The sequence below is a fragment of the Hemitrygon akajei genome, chromosome 7 (genome assembly GCF_048418815.1).
Source record: "Hemitrygon akajei chromosome 7, sHemAka1.3, whole genome shotgun sequence".
NCBI classification, from domain to species: domain Eukaryota; kingdom Metazoa; phylum Chordata; class Chondrichthyes; order Myliobatiformes; family Dasyatidae; genus Hemitrygon; species Hemitrygon akajei.
This window is the reverse complement of record NC_133130.1, coordinates 170,144,187-170,164,722: the sequence shown is the minus strand read 5'-3', so window position 1 is coordinate 170,164,722 and position 20,536 is coordinate 170,144,187. Positions and strand designations below refer to the sequence as shown.

Sequence of the window (20,536 nt, the reverse complement as noted above, 5' to 3'; positions counted from 1 at the left end):
CCATGTGGGATTCCTCTGGGTGCTCTGGTTTGATTGAACTTAATCCCCTGACTAATGAAGACCAACACACCATACATCTTCTTAACAATCTTATCAACTTATGTTGCATTTTCAGGAATCCGTGGACGTGGAGTTCGGGAATCTATGGGTGCTAGAGTTAGTGAGTTGTGGGCATGCTACATTGGTGCCATATGCACAGCGACACTTGTGGGCTGCCCCCAGCACATCTTCAGACTCTTGGTTGTTGACGCATTGGTCTTAGTTTAGCTTTTGAGCCTGTCTCTATTGCAAGGCATGGGCAGCATCTGGCTCAATCTGCCATGAGTTCCCTGCATTTCCCATTTCATTTCACTCTGCCATGGATGCTCCCAAGCCCGGCTGTGAAAGGGGGAAAGTTGGGCACGGGGCTAGCAACCCCATCCTGTAAAAATCCAAAGCTACAGTGGTGCCAACAGAAGCTCCAAAGACCTCATCCCTGGGAGATGAAGGATCTTCGCTTAGAAGATGTATGAAGTCGTGTGGAGAAAGTGGAAGCCACAGGGATCTGAGTGAGCTGCTGTCAGTGTTCTATGCCCCGGGGTAATGGGCCTAAGAAGGAGAAGCAGAATTCAACTGTGCAAACATAAGCTGAATTTCCTGGTGGCCGACCATTTTCATTCCTATCCCCATTAACGTTCCAACATGTCAGTCCATGGCTTCCTCATTTGCCACCACAAGGCTGCTCTCAGGGTGGAGGACCAACACCTCATACTCTTTAGGGGTAGCCTCTAACCTGATGGCATGAACATGGATTTCTTCTTCTGTTTTATTTTTCTCTCCCCCTTCGCTCTTCTTCCATTCATCACTCTAGCCTCTTGCCTCTTCTCCTCACCTGCATATCACCTCCCCCTTGGTGCCCCTCCTTCTTCCCTTTCTCCCATAGTCCACTCTCCCATCAGATTTATTCTTCTCCAGCCCTCTACTTACCCCCACTCCCAACCTGGTGTCCTCTCCCTTTCCAGTCTTGAAGAAGTGTCTCTGTCCAGATTGCCATGGATGCTGCCTGACCTGCTGAGTTCCTCCAGCATTTTGGTGTGTGTTGCTTTGGATTTCCAGCATCTGCAGAATCTCTTATGTCTTATGAGTAAGCAGAAGTGAAAAGCTTACATTACTCCACTGTAGTGTGGAACCTCTGACACGATCACACGTGCTCTGGTGGACAGAGATAGATTGTGTCGACACTTTGGGCAATGTAAGAGGGTCCCTGCCCACTGAAGTCGACACAATCTATCTTTGTCCACCAGAGCACGTGCAATAGTCTAAGAGGTTCCACAGAGGGCACTGGATGCGGATAAATGAGTCTGTTTAAAACATTGTACTGAAGACAAGAGTTGAGGCGAACCACTTCATGTTCTACTGACCTGATTTATGTTATCTGCTTGTACTTAATCAGTACTAGATAACATAGCTGAGATCCCTGCGATCTATCTTGTATGACTTCCTGACTAAATGCTTTCCCTCATTTGGAATATTTTGGCAGGCCGCTATTGTTGGCTTCCTGCCACTGACCTGTCCTTCGACAGAATACCGAATACTCCTACAGCAGCTGCTCTGCCGGCTAATTTGCCAAACCAAGCATTTACTTGACGAATTTCCAATGCAGTTTTAGATTAACTTGAACCCAGCTGCAAGTACCGAACGCTGGGAAAACAGCTTGCCATCTTCACAAAGAAGACAAAGGTGTGTGGTACTTAATTTGGGGATAAGACAATCAGGCCACTCAGCCCATCACATCTGCTCCACCATTCTATCATGGTTGATTTCTTATCCGTCCCAACCCCATTCTCCTATTTCCTATAACCTTTGACACCCTTACTAATCAGGAACCTGCTAACCTCAGCTTTAAATATACCCAATGACTGAGTCTCCACAGCAATGTGTGGCAATGAATTCCAGAGATTCACAACCCTCTGCCTAAAGAAATTCCTCCTCATCTCTGCTGTAAAAGGACGTACTTATATTCTGAGGCTGTCCCCGGCCCTAGACTCCCCCACTATAGGAAGCATTCTCTCCATGTCGACTCTGTCAAGGCCTTTTAATATTCGATAGATTTCAATGAGATCCCCCCGTGAATATTCAATACATCCCTTGTTTCTAAAACCCTACAAAAACATTCAGCAACAATGCTCTGCTCAGTAATTATGCAACTAATTCAGAAAAATAATCTCTGAAATTTCCAGAAAAGCATTTGTCACAATGTAATTGCTAATGTCTGGGAAGCAACTCTCCGGAAACTGGAAGAACGTGGCATGGAAACGCAGTGGTCAGCACAACGCTGTCAGCACCACCTGTGAGATCAGAGTTTGATTCACGCCGCTGTCGGTAAGGGGTTCGTACGTTCCCTCTGTGGCCGCCTGGTGTTCTGGTTTCCTTCCACAGTCCAAACGTGGAGAGATTCAGGTAAGATGTGGGCATGCCATGCTGGCACAGGAAACATGGTGACCCAGTACATCCCTGGCAGTGTTAGTTGTTGATACAGTTGACATGTTTCATGTATGTGTCAATGTACATATGACAAATAAAGCTAATTTAAAGATCTTTAATAATTGAACCAATGGAACATATACTGTATCCAATCATTAATAAATGCATGAAATGTTTTAACATTGTCGTTACCAGCTTGAGAAATGCTTTAAAAGTGCATGGCAGAACATAGAACAGTACAGGCCCTTCAGCCCATGATGCTATGCCAAACTTTTAACTGCTTCTAAGATAAATGTAAACCTCTATTTTTCTTTCATCCATGTACCTATCTAAGAGTCGCTTCAGTGTCCCTAATTTATCTGCCTCTACCATCAACCCTGGCAGTGTGTTCCACACACCCTCCACTCTGTATAAAAAACCTATCTCTGACAACCTCCGCCCATACTTTCCTTCAAACACCTTCAAATTATAACCTCTTTGCTTTAGCAATTTCCAGCCTGGGAGAAAGGCTCTGGGTGTTCACTCAATTTATGCCTCTTATCACTTGTACAGTACTGTGCAAAATATATGTCGATTGGGTGCCTAAGACCTTTGCACAGTTCAGTAATTGTCAATGAGGAGCAGAGAGCGAGTTTGTAAACCTGGCGGGAGCAAAGATGTCGGGAATGGTGAGCATGGAGCGCCGCGGAGGGGTGTGGGGCAGGTGGCAGAGAAGGAGTGCTGGCAGTCGATGGCGGTGTGGGTGCAGACATTTGATTCATTGGTTTATTGATCATTACAGAATGTCTCTCTGGTGCTTCCTGTTCCCGCCCCTCTCCCTTCCCCTTTTGCCAACCATGATTCCTCTCTTTCTGCCTCCCTTTCCACTCTCAGTCCACAATAGAGACCCATATCAGAATCAGGTTTATCATCCCTCAAATATGTCATGAAATGTGTTTTTTTTTAGGCTGCAATACATAAAATTCCTCCAGTACCGTGCAAAAGTCTTAGGCGTGCTAGCTATATATATGTACCTAAGACTTTTGCACAGTACTGCTCACCTCTGTCAAGTCACTGTGTAAGGTTGGATTTCCAAAAGGCAGATCATTTGTCATTCAGATCATCGGTCAAAACAGGACAGTAACTCCCAGGAAGAGCTGGAATTTTTACCAACGTGGGTGAGAGGGTCTGGCCCAGAGCATCCATGTGAGATGTATAAAAAAGGATCATCATTTTGTAATCACTGGGTATCCGAAACTCCAACAGTCCCCGAGCAATCAGCAAGTTACTCTGTACTTCCCCATCATCAGCCCAAACTGACCACGTCTGGGCTGTCGCATTAACAGGCCTGAAATTGGTTATAAAGCCATCTCTCACAAACCCTCCTAGTTACAGGATAATTTGATTACTGGTTGGATTTGAAGCCATGTTTCTGTCCCCAGGTACCAAAATTGCAAGCTGGAATTACTATTTTCCAAGTGTCATCAATATCATCATTATGTGCCGTGTCATATGATGTGGGCGATCACAGTCTATCCATGACCGTGATTGTTTGTGGCAAGCTTTTCTACAGAGGTGTTTTGCCATTACCTTCTTCTGGACAGTGTCTTTACAGCCAGGTGACAAAACAGTAATTCTGGATCAACGAGGCCATTCAGGCCATCTTCATTTAACTTGCCACATAAACAGAACTTAAAATTAACTCAGGGCAGCTTGCTAGTTTAGTGGGTAGTGCGACACTTCCCAACATCAGCGATTGGGGATCACTTCCCGTCACTGTCTATATTTGTACGTTCTCGCCATGATGGCGTGGGATTTCCACTGGCTGCCTAGGTTTCATCCCACCTTCCAAAGATGTACGAGTTAGGGTTAGTGAGTTGTAGGCGTGCAGTGATCGCACATGGCGACTCTTGTGGGCTTCCCCAGCACATCCTCAGACTGGGTTAACGCAAGCAACACATTTCACTGTACACTTCAGTGTACATGTGACAAATAAAGCTAATCTTTCATTTTAATAACATCAATCTTTAATCATTCATTGACAGGATGATAATTCAGTAATCTAGTGTGCTTTGGCTGCTGCCTCAAAACAACAAATTTCACAACATATGCCAATGATAATAAATGTGATGCTGATTCTAAATTCTGAATACTCCAATCCATCAGACTCACCCCACAACCATCAGGCTTACCCAACATCCATCAGGCTTATCCTACAACCATCAGGCTTACTCTACATCCATCAGGCTTATCCTACAACCATCAAAATTACCCTGTAACTATCAGGCTTACTGTACATTCATCAGGTTTACCCCACAGCTATCGAGCTTACCCTATAACAAGGGTTCAGAACCTTTTTTATATCATGGATCCCAATTATTAACTGGATGTCCATGGTCCAGGTTGGGAACCACTGCTCCGCAACCATCAGGCTTTACTCTACAATCATCAGGCATCTGATTATGTCAGTGTCATTATGAGGAAAGCACAGCATCACCTTTACTTTCTTAGCAGTTTGCAAAGATTTGGCATGGCATAAAACTTTGACAAACTTCTAAAGATGTGCAGTGAGAGTATATTGTCTGGTTGCATCACAGTCCGGTATGGAAACACCAGGCTGTGAGGCAACTAGTCAATGAAGAGTAAATCCTACAAAGAGTAGTGGATACGGCCCAGACCATCATGGGTAAAGCCCTTCCCACCACTGAGCACATCTACATGGAGCACTGTTTCAGGAAAGCAGCACCCATCATCATGAACCCCGGCTACTCAGGCCATGCTCTCTTCTCACTGCTGCCATCAGGAAGAAGGTACAGGAACATCAGAACTCACACCACAGGTGCAGGAACAGTTATTACCCCCCTCAATCATCAGGCTCTTGAACCAGAGGGAATAACTTCACTCAACTTCACTGAACTGTTCCCACAACCTATAGGCTCACTTACAAGGACTCTACAACTAATTTTCTCAAAATGTATTGTTTATTTATTTTTTATTATTGTTGTTTTTTTCCTCTCATTTTGTATTTTGCACATTTGTTATTTGTCCAGTTGGGGGCAGTCTTTCATTGATTCTGTTGCATTTCTTATACTTACTGTGAATACCCACAAGAAAATGAATCTTGGGATTGTATATGGTTGACATATATGTTCCTTTATAATAAATTTACTTTGAACTTTTTATTCATTTCCATTGATGCTGCCCGCTCTGCTGAGATCCTCCTGAATGTTGTGTGTGTGTGTGTTGATATGGTTACATATATGGACTTTGATGATAAATTTACTTTGACTTTTGACTTTGAATTCTGAATTCTGTTAAAGAATTGGGCTGTTCACTAGTACCTGCACAATAGTCAGATTTGCCAAACTGCTCCGCGTCTTGTGAGTAAGAGGCAGAATTTCACCTCTGCATTCGGACACCGGTTGTAATGATATTGGAAGGAGAACCTGTCTGGCTTTCTATATGTCCTTCAAGTCATGAATGCAATCTTCCTGTGTTAGCAGTCCTATTTCTATTTGTCCTAAAATTAATTATTTTCCAAAAACAATCAGCACAAGTCCAACGCAGTAGCACAACTGTAACCCAGATGTTCAATAATTTGGTCAACATATCTGGATTTTTGTTGCCTAGTAGATCATACTTGGAGTATTGTGTTCAGTTCTGGTCACCTCATTATAGGAAGGATGTGAAGGGTGCAGAGGAGATTTACCAGGATGCTTCCTGGATTAGAGAGCCCATGTTTTGAACCCTCTCCAATGTCAGCACATCCTTTCTAAGATAAGGGGTCCAAAACTGCTCACAATACTCCAAGTGAGGCCTCACCAGTGCTTTATAAAGCCTCAGCAATACATCCTTTCTTTTATATTCTAGTCTTCTCAAAATGAATGCAATCGTTGCATTTGCCTTCTTCCCCACCGACTCAATCTGCAAGTTAACCTTGAGGGAATCCTGCACAAGTCTCCCAAGTCCCTTTGCACCTCAGATTTTTGTATTTTCTGCCAGTTGGAAAATATGCTTTTATTCCTTCTACCAAAGAGCATGACCATATACTACCCGACACTGTTTAAGTCTTTCTGCAGCCTCTCTGTTTCCACAAAGCTACCCGACCCTCCACATATTTTCATATCATCTGCAGTCTTGCCACAAAGCCATCAATTTCATCATCCAAATGGTTGACATACAATGTAAAAAGAAGGGTTCCAAAACCAACCCCAGTGGAACACCACCAGTCCCCGGCAGCCAAACAGAAACGGCTACCATTATTCCCACTCTTTGCCTCCTGCCAATCAGCCAATCCTCTATCCATGCCAGTATCTTTCCTGTAACTCCATGGGCTCTTATCTTGCTAAGCAGCCTCATGTGCAGCACCTTGTCAAAGGCCTTCTGAAAATCCAGGTACACAACATCCATTGATTCTCCTTTGTCTATCCTGCTCATTATTTCCTTAAAAGAATTCCAACAGATTTGTCAGTTTCTGAAACGTTATCTTTTTGGAAGACAGAAGGTTGGGGGAAGGGAGGATTACAAGCTGGCAGGTGATAGGTGACACCAGGTGAGGTGGCAGGAGGGTGTATGTAAAAAGCTGGAAGATGATAGAAGGAAAAGGCTGAAAAAGAGGGAATCTGATAGGTGAGCATGATGGACCATGGACCGTGAGAGGAAAAGAAGGAGGAGGGGAAGCAGAGAAAGTGATGAGCAGGCGAGGAGAAGAGGAGTGTGAGAGGGGAACCAGATGGAATGGGAAGGAGAGGGGGGAGAAATTACCAGAAGTTAGAAAAAAAGAGATTCTTAATCTTTTTTCGAGGAAAAGTTAAGGCTGTCCTCTCAGCTGGACTAACATAGTTTAACGGCAGGAAACATTCAAGCTGGAAATACTATCAGCATGAGAAGGCAAGTGATTTATTATTACAGTAGATTTTTATGGGGATGGAAATGAAAGATTTATGGAAAATCCAATCATCCAAATATTTTTTGATTATTAACATTCTGTCAGTTTTAGTTGCTTTAACTACTTAATCAAAAATAATTCTAGATAAGGCTAAATTCGTGTGTTTTAAGTGTTTTATGTAATTTGTGGAGCACTTACCAACATCTCATTTGTCCAATTAATCACTGAGTTTGAAAACAGCGGGAGGTAACTGCTTTTGTATTGCTGATCTTCAGAGAATTAATTAGCTTGTAAAATGTATTGCAGTACGAAAAATACGAGCAGTTTGTCTTCACGGTTGGACATTTGTTCCTTGGGACCGACTTTTGTAATTGATTTCAGGATCAGAATCAGAATCAGGTTTAATATCACTGGTATATGTTGTGAAATGTGTTGTTTTGTGGCAGCAGTACTTTGCAATACAGAAAAATAACTCTGCAAATTAAAGCGAGGGTGCCCAAGACTTTTGCACAGTACTTTTATGTATTGCACTGTACTGCTGCCACAAAAAAAAACAAACTTCATGAGATATGTGAGTGATGATGAGCCTGATTCTGATATGAATCTCTATTGTGGACTGAGAATGGGAATGGGCATGGAGAGGGGAATCATGGTTGGGAAAAGGGGAGGGAGCGGGAAGCACCAGAGAGACATTCTGTAATGATCAATAAACTGATTGTTTGGAATCAAGTAACCTTGCCTTGCCTGGTGTCTCAGGGCTGGGTGTGTCTGCACCCAAACCACCTCCCCACCCCAGCACTCTTTCTCTGCCACCTGTCCCACACCACCTCCTGCAGCAGTCCACCTTTGTCACCCTCAATGTCCTTTGCTCCCGCCAGATTTACAAACGCAGGTCAGGCAGCCTCTATGGAGTGGAGTAAACTGTCAACATTTCAGACCAAGTCCCTTCGTCGGGACGGGAAAGGCAGGGAGAAGAAGCCAGAATAAGACGGTGGGGGAGGGAATGGAACACAAGCTGGCAGGTAATAGGTGAGATTAGGGGAGGGGGAAGGTAGGTGGGTGGGGGAGCAGGGGATGAAGTTAGAAACTGGGAGGTGATAGGTGGGAAAGGTAAAGGGCTGAAGAAGAAGGAATCTGATAGGAGAGGAGCGTGACCATGGGAGAAAGGGAAGGAGGAGGAACACCACAGGGAGGTGATGGGTCGTGAGGAGCAGAGGGGAGCCAGAATGGGGAATGGAAAAGGAGAAAGGGTGAGTGGGGAAAAAATAACAGAACTTAGAGAAATCAATGTTCATGCCATCAGGTTGGAAACTACACAGATGGAATATGAGGTTTTGGTCCTCCTATTCGTGAGTGGGGACCAATTTTCCAATTCTACAAACAAGATGCTAGAGAAGCTCAGTGTGTCCACACCATCTAGAACATTACAGCACAGTAAAGCCCTTCAGCCCACAATGTCGTGCTGACCTTTAAACCTACTCTAAGCTCATTGTAATCCTTCAGCCCCCTTTCATTTTTCTATCATCCATGTGCCTATCTAAAGTCTCCTAAATGTCCCGAATGTATCTGCCTCTATCACCACCCCAGCAGGCTGTTCCACACGCCCACCACTCTCTGTTTAAAGAACCTGCCTCTGACATTCCCCCATACTGTCTTCCAGTCACCTTAAAAATATGCCTCTTATATCAGCCATTTTCACCTTGGGAAAAGTTCTCTGAGTTTCCACCCTGTTTATTCCTCCTATCATCTTGAACACCTCTTTCAACTCACCTCTCATCCTCCCTCTCAGAGGTGGCCGGGTAAAATTCCGAGGGGCACTGACAGGTTTCCCCGCCCCTGTTCTAACAACTTTCTACAGGAGCACCATCGAGGATGTCCTGCCTGGCTGCATCACTGTGCGGCTCAGAAGCTGCAAGGCTTCAGAGCACGAGACCCTACAGAGGAGGGTAAAAACCACCGAGAGGATCTCCGCGGCCTCCCTCCTCCTATTTGTGACATTTACTGGGAGCGTAGCAGGCAAAGGCCTGAAGCATTATTGAGGATCCCTACCAGCCATCCCACAATCTCTTTGACCCACTACCGTCAAAAAGGTACAGACTGGGTAACAGCTTCTTCCCTCAGGCTGTGAGACTAATGAATACCCTGCCACCACCGAGGTCTCGTCACTAGGACGGCGAGCTTGTTGCTGTTTACCTGTGCTGCACACTACATGCATTTTGAATTATATTTGATTAACTCATTTCATGGTAACATTTTGCTTTATGTGTTCTGTGTGATATATATGTATTATGGGTGCACCATGGTCCGGAGGAACGGTGTTTTGTTTGCTTGTATATAGGTACAGTCAGATGACAGTAAACTTGGATTTGAACTAGAGCCGAGAGGCATCATCTCAGATCAAAACTCTGGGAGTCGAGATCCGCTAGGCAAAGCCCTGGTCTGCAAGTTTGTCAGTCCACTTGCGGTTGGATGCCTGTCGTGGGATTGGAGGACTGTCCGTGTGTGTGAGTGGGTGGATGGGAGGGAGGGAGGAAAGGAGCTTGGTTTGCTGCTGTTGTTCTACTGAATGCTGTGGGCATGTTATGTTGGCACCAGAATGTGTGGCAACCCTTGTGGGCTGCCCCCGGCCCAATGAGTCATAGAGTTATAGAACACCACAGCACAGAAACAGGCCCTTCAGCCTATCTAGTCCATGCTGAACTATTAATCAGTCTAGTCCCATCGACCTGCACCTGGACCACAGCCCTCCATACCTCTCCCATCCATGTACCTATCAAAATTTCTCTTAAATATTGAAATCGAACCCACATCTACCACTTCCACTGTTAAGTCGTTCCACACTCCCACCAGCCACTGAGTGAAGAAACTCCCCCCTTAAACATTTCACCTTTCACTCCTAGCCCACGTTAAGACCCTCTAGTGAGATTAGATCTAGACGGTCTAGTTAGACCTTTAGTTCTAGCCTCTTTTAACCTCAGTGGAAAAAGCCTGCTTGCATTCACTCTATCTATACCCCTGATAATTTTCTATGCCTCAATCAAATCTCCTCTCATTCTCCTACGTCCCAGAGAATGAAGACCTAACCTATTCAATCTTTCCCTATAACTCAGGTCCTCACATCCTGGCAACATCCTCGTAAATCTTCTCTGCACTCCTTCAATTTTATTAACATCTTTCCTGTAGGTAGGTGACCAAAACTGCACACTATAATCCTGAAACACATACTTAGGATGTGCTTTGTTAATGCTAATGATGCATGTTATTGTACGTTGTGATGTGTATGTAATATGACTTCAAGTGGTGGTTTATTTGAGACAAAGATTCCCTTTTTCACCCCGAGGTCTCTCTCCCTGTGAACGCTGTGAAGGTGGAGTCTTCACATATATTCTGGGTAGAGACTGACAGACTTTGAACTACAGGGGAATCAGAGAGTATGGAAACACGCAGGAGATAACATGACTTAATTTACACTCAGTGACCACTTTATTAGGTACACCTGCACACATGCTAATTAATGCATGGACTCTCACCCTGAGACTCTCCACGTGGTTCAGGCGATTATGAATGAATCATTTTGATGAATTTTGTGATTCTTCGAGGTTAAGGGTCAAGGATCAAGGAGCATGAGCCAAGGGTCATGGGTCAAGTATCAAGGTTGAAGGATCAAGGGTCAGGGATCAAGGATCAAAGATTGGGGATCAGGGATCAAGGGTCAACTTTATTTGCCATATACATCTACAGTACATGTATTAGGAATTTGCTATGGTGTGTTGGTGGAACATGCAACAAAAACAATATTCAACAATTTTAAAGAATAAAAACATATTAAAATCATAGAAGTACGAATATGGAATAAGATGTGCATAAATACATAAATACCAGCTTGTATTTACGATGTAAAGTACAGTTTAAAAAGTGGTTTAAAGTGTTTACAGTGCAGTGTAGCGTCTGAGGTGGACGATCTCATGGCGTAGTTGTAGCACAAATCCATTCTAAAATGATGTGCACAGTTCAAAGCCGGTGACTACTCTGTGAAGTTAACGGAATGGTATTTGATAAGCAGGGGTCAGAGGAAGGACAGTTCCCCTGCACCTCTAATGGAGGCAGGATATCTTTAGACATGTACGAAGGTGCTGATTCACACTTACCTGGAAGGAATTAAGTACCACAAAGACATAACCGAGGGTAATATTGAGATGGACCAAAACGCCACAAAACCAGGTCAGACCCAGCACTGGCAAGAGTATCGCCACCGGCTTGATGGCCACCCTGTAAAGAAGAGAAACATTGCAGAGTTAAACCTTTGCTCAATTAAATGCAGCAAGAAGTGAAACGTGAAGTCAGTCCATTCCCTGGTCCTCTGAGCAAATGGCAGTGGGTCCTGCTGGAAAAACTGACAGGTGTAGAAACATTCAGCGGCTCAGGAGGGAGGAAGGGAGAGAGGGAGAGAGGGGAAGGGAGGGGGAGGGAGAGAGAGGGGTGGAGGGAGGAAGGGAGGGAGAGGGAGAGGGAGAGAAAGTAAAAAGGTTACCAGTTCCCGGCTGAAGGACAATAGGGTGGTGGGGAGAAATAGACAGGAAGGTGGAAGAGGGATGGATAGTTCAAAGAGTGCATCTCTGATAGGGTGAGGTCAGGGTTGCCATGGTGATAAGTCACTGATGAAGTCATCTGGTGGGTGAGCCACACGAAATGCTGGAGGAACTCAGCTAATCAGGTATCATCTATGGAGGGGAATAAACAGTTGACGTTTCAGGCTGAGACACTTCATCAGGACTTGCGGGGGAAGATAATTAGAGAGAGTTTGTGTTTCTATCCAGTTACTGACCTAATGCTTCTAGGATGTGGTGTCTAAGAGTTAGGGATGTGCTTAGCTGAAATCAGTTTATAAATTTCATACATGTAGATTTAGAGATATAGCTCGGTAACAGGCCCTTCCACCCCAACGAGCCCGGGATGCCCAATTACACCCATGTGACCAATTAACCTACCAACCGGTACGTCTCTGGACTGTGAGAGGAAACCGAAGTACGCAGAGGAAGCCTAAGTGGTCACAGAGAGAACATACGAATTCCTCACAGAGAGCGGCAGGAATGTCTTGTCCTTGTAACAAGAAGCCGAACATGTGAGTTAGTCTCGTGGACACAGTGGTGACTTATTTATGAAGGGATACAGCTCGGTAACAGGCCCAACAAACCACTGCAGCCAATTACACCCATTTAACCTCCTGACCCATACGTCTTTGGAATGTGGGAGGAAATCGGACCACCGGGAAGAAACCCATGCACTCACATGGAGAATGGACAAATTCCGTACAGAAAGTGGCTGTAGTAATAGTGTAGTGCAAAGCACTGAGCTACAATACCGTCCATAAATCTCCTTTAAACTTTCCTTTTCCCATCAGAAAGGCATACTCTCCAGCATTTGACACTCACATTGTGTCTGCCCTTTCTATACCACTGATTTTTTAGATGCTTCAATCACCAGCCACTACATTACCGTGCTGCCCTAGACTTTGTGGTTCTGTAGACTGAAATTATCCTGCTTTCACGAACAGAGTTTGCAATACTTTCCACCTCCTCTATAGGCAATTTTGTGATGTAATTGCCTTTTATAATTTATTTTCCGGCTTGTGGTCATCACTGACATACCCAGGATTAATCGCTCACTGAGAAGAGAGCAGTGAGCTGCCATCTTGAGTTTTGCAGACTTCAGGTCCTGCTAGGGAGGCAATTCTGAGATTTACTACCAGTCTCCAGTCAGTACAAGTTGGGATAATGTGATACATAGAACATTACAGCACAACACAGGCCCTCAAGTCCACGATATTGTGCCAATCTTTTAGTTTACTCCAAGATCAATCTAACCTTTCTCTCCTACATAGTCCTCCATGTTTCTATCATCTATGTGCCTATCTCAGATTCTGTTAAATGTCACTAATGTATCTGCCTCCACCACCACTCCTGGCAGGGCGTTCCTGTTATGGGGAAACAGGTTCACAGGTTTGGTAAGAGAGACAGAAGACACTGGTTACGAATAAATACATTAACCACTTATTTACAGACAAACAGTAAAACATACAACCAAACATCTAAGTCTAACAGGTACTCATCTAAGCTATCCTAAGTAACAAAAACTGTGATACTAAACTTTTAGTAACACTTCAAACTCAACAGGTACTTTATTAAGTCTTCCCAATTACAAAACTAAACATTCAGATACTTAGCTAAGAGAGTGTGTGGGCCCTCCTATATCTTCAGCAAACTTTCCCAATGGTTCTTTCACATTGGTTCCAACCCCAGTGTGAAAATGAGCCCCTGGAGACAAAGGAAAGAGCCCGAATCTCTCGCACGTGCTATTCTTATACCTCCGAGGCATCCAGACCAGATACCAATGCCTTGGCATGCAAGGCAACCAATAGGAAAGAGCTGCTGCATCCTTCAAACGGGCCAATCAACAACCATCTTGGTGGAAGCGGCTTTCAACCAACAAGTGAACTACCCTTCACGTTACAGGTCCATGCAGCACCAGTCCGTGTAAAGAACTTAACTCAGAAATCCCCCTACAATAATAACAGTAACCTTCATACATTAAGGTTCTTTACATAGATTGTAAAGATAAATCAATATAGTCATAAAAGTATGAGACAAAATTTAAAATCATAAGTAAAGACAAACATATAGAATAAAATGTAGTTGAATACATTAAATTATATACATGTAATCAACCTTAACAGACATTAAGTAATTCTATAAGCAGGCTAAATTTAAAATGTAGGTTTTTAGAAGTAGATCTTATACCCTCCTTAATCATTTTAAAATTATGCCCCTCATAGCCATTCCTGAACTGGGAACAAGTCTCTGGCTATCCATACAGTCATGCCTCTTAACATCTTGTACTCATCTATCATCGCGTCTTCACCCTCCTTCGCTCCAAAGAGAAAAGCCCTAGCTTGCTCTAACTATCCTCGTAAGACGTGATCAGCCTGGTAAATCTCCTCTGCACCCTCGCTAAAGCCTCCACATGAGGCAATGAGAACTCAACATGATATTCCAAGTGTGGTCTACCTGAGATGTAATGTAAAACCTACAGCTGTTCTTAACCATTCCTTGTTTTTTTATCTGGGATATACTGTGAATTGCAGCAATTTCAGGCCAATATTTAGAGTTATTTATTTTATTTTATTTAGAGACACAGCATGGTAACAGGCCTTTTGGTATCAATGAGCTCGTGCTGTACAATTACACCCCACCCATGTGACCAGTTAACCTACTAACCCATACACTTTTGGAATGTGGGAGGAAACCGGAGACCCCAGCGGAAAACCCACGCAGTTACAGGCAGGGCGGACAAAGTCCTTACAGACGATGGAAGAATTGAACCCAAGTCGATGGACAAAGTCCTTACAGACAATGGAAGAATTGAACCCAAGTCGATGGACAAAGTCCTTACAGACGATGTAAGAATTGAACCCAAGTCGATGGACAAAGTCCTTATAGACGATGGAAGAATTGAACCCAAGTCGCTGGACAAAGTCCTTACAAACAATGGAAGAATTGAACCCAAGTTGCCGGCTTTTTAATAGTGTTACACTAACCACTATGCTCATTTCTAAAGCTCATATCTGCTCAAAAGGGTTGTCTTTCTATTCTGTGCCCTCTGGACCTAGACTCTCCCACAGCAGCAGGTGTTCCCAATGTTTTTGATGCTATGGACCCCAACCATTAACCGAAGAGTTGGTGGATTCTAGATTGGGAACATCTACACTATGAAGACATGCTGTGTGTATGAGAGAGAAATCCTGTGTACCTGTAAGAGAGAGAGAGAGAGAGAGGGAGGGGGGGGAGAGAGAGAGCACACTGAATGTGTGCATTTGTGTGAGCATGAGAGCAAGAGGGAGAGACACTGTGGTATAGAGGGATACAGCATAGAAACAGGCCTTTCGGCCTACTAAATTTGTGCTGACCATTAACTACCAATTTACAACAATCCAATATTAATCTCAAGCAACAAGTAATCTACTGGAGGAACTCAATGGGTTGAGCAGCACCTGTGGGAGGGAAGGAATTGTCAACATTTTGACCTGATGGTTGAGGAGAAGAAATGCTAAATCATTTGGAGGTGGGTCTTGGAACTCTGATGGTACTAAAAAGGGCACATCCTGGATAAAACCATAAAACCATAAGCCATAGGGGGAGAATTAGGCCATTGGGCCCATCAAGTCTGTTCCACCATTCCATCATGGCTGATTTATTATCCCTCTCAACCCCATTCTCCTTCCTTCTCCCCATAAGCTTTGATGCCCTGAATAATCAAGAATCCATAAATCTCCTCTTTAAATATACCCAGTGACTTGGCCTCCACAGACATCTGTGGCTTTGAATTCAACAGAGTCATCACGCTCTGGCTAAAGAAATTCCTTCTCATCTCTCTTCTTAAGGGACATCCTCGTATTCTGAGGCTGTGTCCCCTCGTCCTAGGCTCCCCCACTATTGACAACATCCTCTCTATCTAGGTCCCCCCCTCATTCTTCTAAACTGTGGTGAGTGCAGGAACAGAGCTATCTAATGTAGTCCTAGTAAAATAACGTGGGGAGCCCTGCTTTGTACATCTAGAATCTTCTGTTTTAATTCTGGATTTCCATTGTCTGCAGTTTATTTCTATTTTCCTGTTGCCCTGGATCAAGTTTGACATTGCTGAATTGGAAATGAAGATCAGTACTGATACAGCACGGATACTGTGTGCATTTCCATCATACACACCAACAGGGCTTAACTGTCCTCTGATAATGTCTGCAGAGCAGCGGTCACTTTGCCCTCGCTCTGCCCACGTGACAGCCCCAGCAGGTCCTGCTTTCATACAACTCACCACATCTGGATGTAAAGCCGATGAGGCAGTCTGGCCCCTGGGACCAACATCATGGAGCGGCGCCTGGAACTCACGACTGTGATCATGACAACCCGGCACAGGACGAATGTGTTAACCTGCAATGCAAGAGCAGGAGTGTCCCCTTAGGAAATAAGAAGCAGGTGTGCAGGGGCCATTTATCTTTTTTTTTTTATTTAGAGAAACATCACGGCACCAGGCCCTACTGGCCCAACGAGACCGCACCGCCCATGTGAGCATAAGAAGGTAAGAAATAGGAGCAGGAGTAGGCCATCCGGCCCATCGAGCCTGCCCCAACATTCAATAAGATCATGGCTGATCTGTCTGTAAACTCAGCTCCATCTACCTGCCTTTTCCCCATAACCCTTAATTCCCCTACTATGGAAAAATCTATCTAACTGTATCTTAAATATATTTGGTGAAGAAGCCTCAACTGCTTCCCTGGGCAAAGAATTCCACAGATTCACCTCTCTCTGGGAAAAACAGTTTCTCCTCATCTCTGTCCTAAATCTTCTCCCCTGAATCTTGAGGCAATGTCCCCTAGTTCTCATCTCATCTACCAATGGAAACAACTTCCCTACTTCTATCTTATCTATCCCTTTCAAAATTTTGTATGATTCTATAAGATCCCCTCTCATTCTTCTACATTTTTGTCGCAATTGTTTAGGTATCACTATGTTATTATCACGTGTAGCAAGAGTAAGAAGCTTTAGTTTGTGTGCATTCTTGACAGATCATTCCCTACGTCGGTACATCGAGGCAGTAAAAAGAAAACAATGCAGTCCTGAAGAAGGGCCTCAGACTAAACCATCGACTGTTTATTCCCCTCCACGGACGCTGCCTGACCTGCTGAGTTCCTCCAGCATTCGTATAACTTACTCTGGATTTCCAGCACCTACAGAAGCCCTTGTGTCTACGTGTTGCAGAATATGTGGTGCTGTCGCAGGGAAAGCACAGTGCAGGTGGACAAATAAAGTGTAATATCTAATTGATATTAATGTGAAGTATATATATAACATAGAAACATATAGTGAAATGCATCGTTTGTCAATGACCAACATTGTCAGACAATGTAGGGCACTGAGGAGTACGGGAGAACAAAGGGATCTGGGAATACAGATCCATAATTCACTGAAAGTGGCATCACAAGTAGGTAGGGTCATAAAGAAAGCTTTTGGCACATTGGCCTCATAAATCAGTGGTCCCCGACCTCCGGGCCGCGGACCTATACTGGACCGCGAAGCATACACGGGTGCAGCGGTATCCGGGACGCACCCAGCTCACCCTTAAGAAAAAAGCCGAAATAAACAAGCTAATTAATCAGGTGCCGCCCAGCACGTAAATGTCGGCCCAGATCAGAGGCGAATTGAGCATAAATCAATGTAGTGAGTACAAGAGATGGGTGTTATGTTGGAGTTGTATAAGACGATGGTGAGGCCTAATTTAGAGCATTGTGTGCAGGTTTGGTCACCTACCTACAGAAAAGATGTAAATAAGGCTGAAAGTGCAGAGAAAGTTTACAAGGATGTTGCTGGGCCTGGAGGACCTCAAGTCAAGTCAATTTTTATTGTCATTTCGACCATAACTGCTGGTACATAGTAAAAATGAGACAACGTTTTTCAGGACCATGGTGTTACATGACACAGTACAAAAAACTAGACTGAACTACGTAATAAAAAAAACCAGAGAAAGCTACACTAGACTACAGCCCTACACAGGACTGCATAAAGTGCACAAAACAGTGCAGGCATTACAATAAATAATAAACAGGACAGTAGGGCAAGGTGTCAGTCCAGGCTTCGGGTATTGAGGAGTCTGGTAGCTTGGGGTAAGAAACTGTTACATAGTATGGTCGTGAGAGCCCGAATGTTTCGGAGCCTTTTCCCAGACGGCAGGAGAGAGAAGAGATGAGGGGTGCATAGGGTCCTTCATAATGCTGTTTCCTTTACGGATGCAGCGTGTAGTGTAAATGACGGGAAGAGAGACCCCGATGATCTTCTCAGCTGATCTCACTATCCGCTGCAGGGTCTTGCGATCCGAGATGGTGCAATTTCCGAACTAGGCAGTGATGCAGCTGCTCAGGATGCTCTCAGTACAACCCCTTTAGAATGTGATGAGGCTGTGGGGTGGGAGATGGACTTTCCTCAGCCTTCGCAAAAAGTAGAGACGCTGCTGGGCTTTCTTTGCTATGGAGCTGGTGTTGAGGGACCAGGTGAGATTCTCCGCCAGGTGAACGCCAAGAAATTTGGTGCTGTTTACGATCTCTACCAAGGAGCCGTCGATGTACAGTGGGGAGTGGTCGCTCCGTGCCCTCCTGAAATCAACAACCATCTCTTTTGTTTTGTTCACATTAAGAGACAGGTTGTTGGCTTTGCACCAGTCCGTTAGCTGCTGCACCTCCTCTCTGTAAGCTGAATTGGCGTTCTTGCTGATGAGACCCACCACGGTTGTGTCATCAGTGAACTTGATGATGTGGTTTGAGCTGTGTGTTGCAGCACAGTTGTGGGTCAGCAGAGTGAACAGCAGTGGACTGAGCACACAACCCTGGGGAGCCCCCGTGCTCAGTGTGATGGTGTTGGAGATGCTGCTCCCGATCCAGACTGACTGAGATCTCCCAGTCAGGAAGTCTAGGATCCAGTTGCAGAGGGAGGTGTTCAGGCCCAGTAGGCTCAGCTTTCCAATCAGTTTCTGAGGGATGATTGTGTTGAATGCTGAACTAAAGTCTATGAACAGCATCTGAACATATGTGTCTTTTTTGTCCAGGTGGGTTAGGGCCAGGTGGAGGGTGATGGCAATGGCGTCATCTGTTGAGCGGTTGGGACGGTACACAAACTGCAGGGGGTCCAGTGAGGGGGGCAGCAGGGTTTTGATATGCCTCATGACGAGCCTCTCGAAACACTTCATGATGATGGATGTAAGTGTAACGGGACGGTAGTCATTTAGGCAGGACACTGAAGACTTCTTCGGCACGGGGATGATGGTGGCGGCCTTGAAGCACGTTGGAACGGTGGCGCTGCTCAGGGAGATGTTGAAGATGTCAGTGAGAACATCTGCTAGCTGGTCTGCACATCCTCTAAGCACTCTGCCAGGAATGTTGTCTGGTCCAGCAGCCTTCCGTGGGTTGACCCTGCACAGGGTTCTTCTCACGTCGGCCACAGAGAGACACAGTACCTGGTCATTTGTAGGAGGGGTGAAATTCCTCGCCACCACGTCTTTTTCTGCCTCGAAATGGGTGTAGAAGTTATTCAGCGCATCTGGGGGGAGGCATCACCTGCACAGTCAGGTGATGTTGCCCTGTAATTGGTGATGTCCTGGATGCCCTTCCACATGCGCCACGTGTCGCCGCTGTCCTGGAAGTGACTGTGGATTAGCTGGGCATGTGCACGCTTTGCCTCTCTGATGGCTCGGGACAGTTTGGCCCTTGCTGTTGTTAAAGCTGCCTTGTCGCCTGCTCTGAAGGCGGAGTCGCGGGACCTCAGCAGCGCACGCACCTCTGCTGTCATCCATGGCTTCTGGTTGGCACGTATAGTGATGGTCTTGGACAGAGTAACATCATCAATGCACTTTCTGATGTAGCTGGTCACTGTAGCTGTGTACTCCTCTAAGTTGGTAGAGTCGCCATCGGTTGCAGCCTCCCTGAACATGTGCCAGTCAGTGTGCTCGGAGCAGTCTTGAAGAGCAGAGATGGCTCCCGCTGGCCAGGTTTTCACCTGCTTCTGAACTGGTCTGGAGCGCCTGACAAGCGGTCTGTATGCTGGGATTAGCGTAACAGAGATGTGGTCTGAGTATCCGAGGTGGGGGCGGGGCTCTGCCCGGTACGCGTCGGGAATGTTTGTGTAAACCAGGTCCAAAGCATTCTCCCCCCTCGTTGCAAAGTCCACATACTGATGGAATTTGGGGAGCACTGACTTAAGGTTCGCTGGTTAAAATCACTGGCGACAATAAACAGACCATCAGGATGTGCGTTCTGCAGATCGCTAATAGCCCCGTACAGTTCACAGAGCGCCTCCTTAGCATTAGCGCTGGGGAGAATGTAGACACCGAATATAAGGACAGAGGTGAATTCCCGTGGCAAATAAAACGGTCTGCATCGAACTCCACTAACGATGAGCAGTGTCTGGAAACCAGCACAGAGTTCTTACACTATTCCGTGTCGATATAAACACAGACACCGCCACCGCGGACCTTACCGGAGACAGCTGCATCTCTGTCCGAACGAAACAAAGCTAGCCCGTCTAGCTGGATGGCAGCGTCTGAAATCCCATCAGCGAGCCATGTCTCTGTGAAGACATACGCGGAGCAAACTCTGTACTCCCGCCGAGT

The 20,536-nt window shown here is 45.2% G+C and overlaps 1 protein-coding gene across 1 annotated transcript in view; it reads right to left on the bottom strand.

The window, feature by feature from the left end:
• Positions 1–20,536, bottom strand: part of adgrd2 (adhesion G protein-coupled receptor D2) — a 151,835-nt gene that overhangs the window by 73,611 nt on the left and 57,688 nt on the right. Inside the window, exons 19-20 of the mRNA XM_073052585.1 lie at positions 16,196–16,311; positions 11,479–11,599 (exon numbers count right to left, since the gene is read on the bottom strand). Of these exons, the coding sequence (XP_072908686.1) occupies positions 11,479–11,599; positions 16,196–16,311 (237 nt within the window). The remainder of the gene's footprint in view (positions 1–11,478; positions 11,600–16,195; positions 16,312–20,536) is intronic.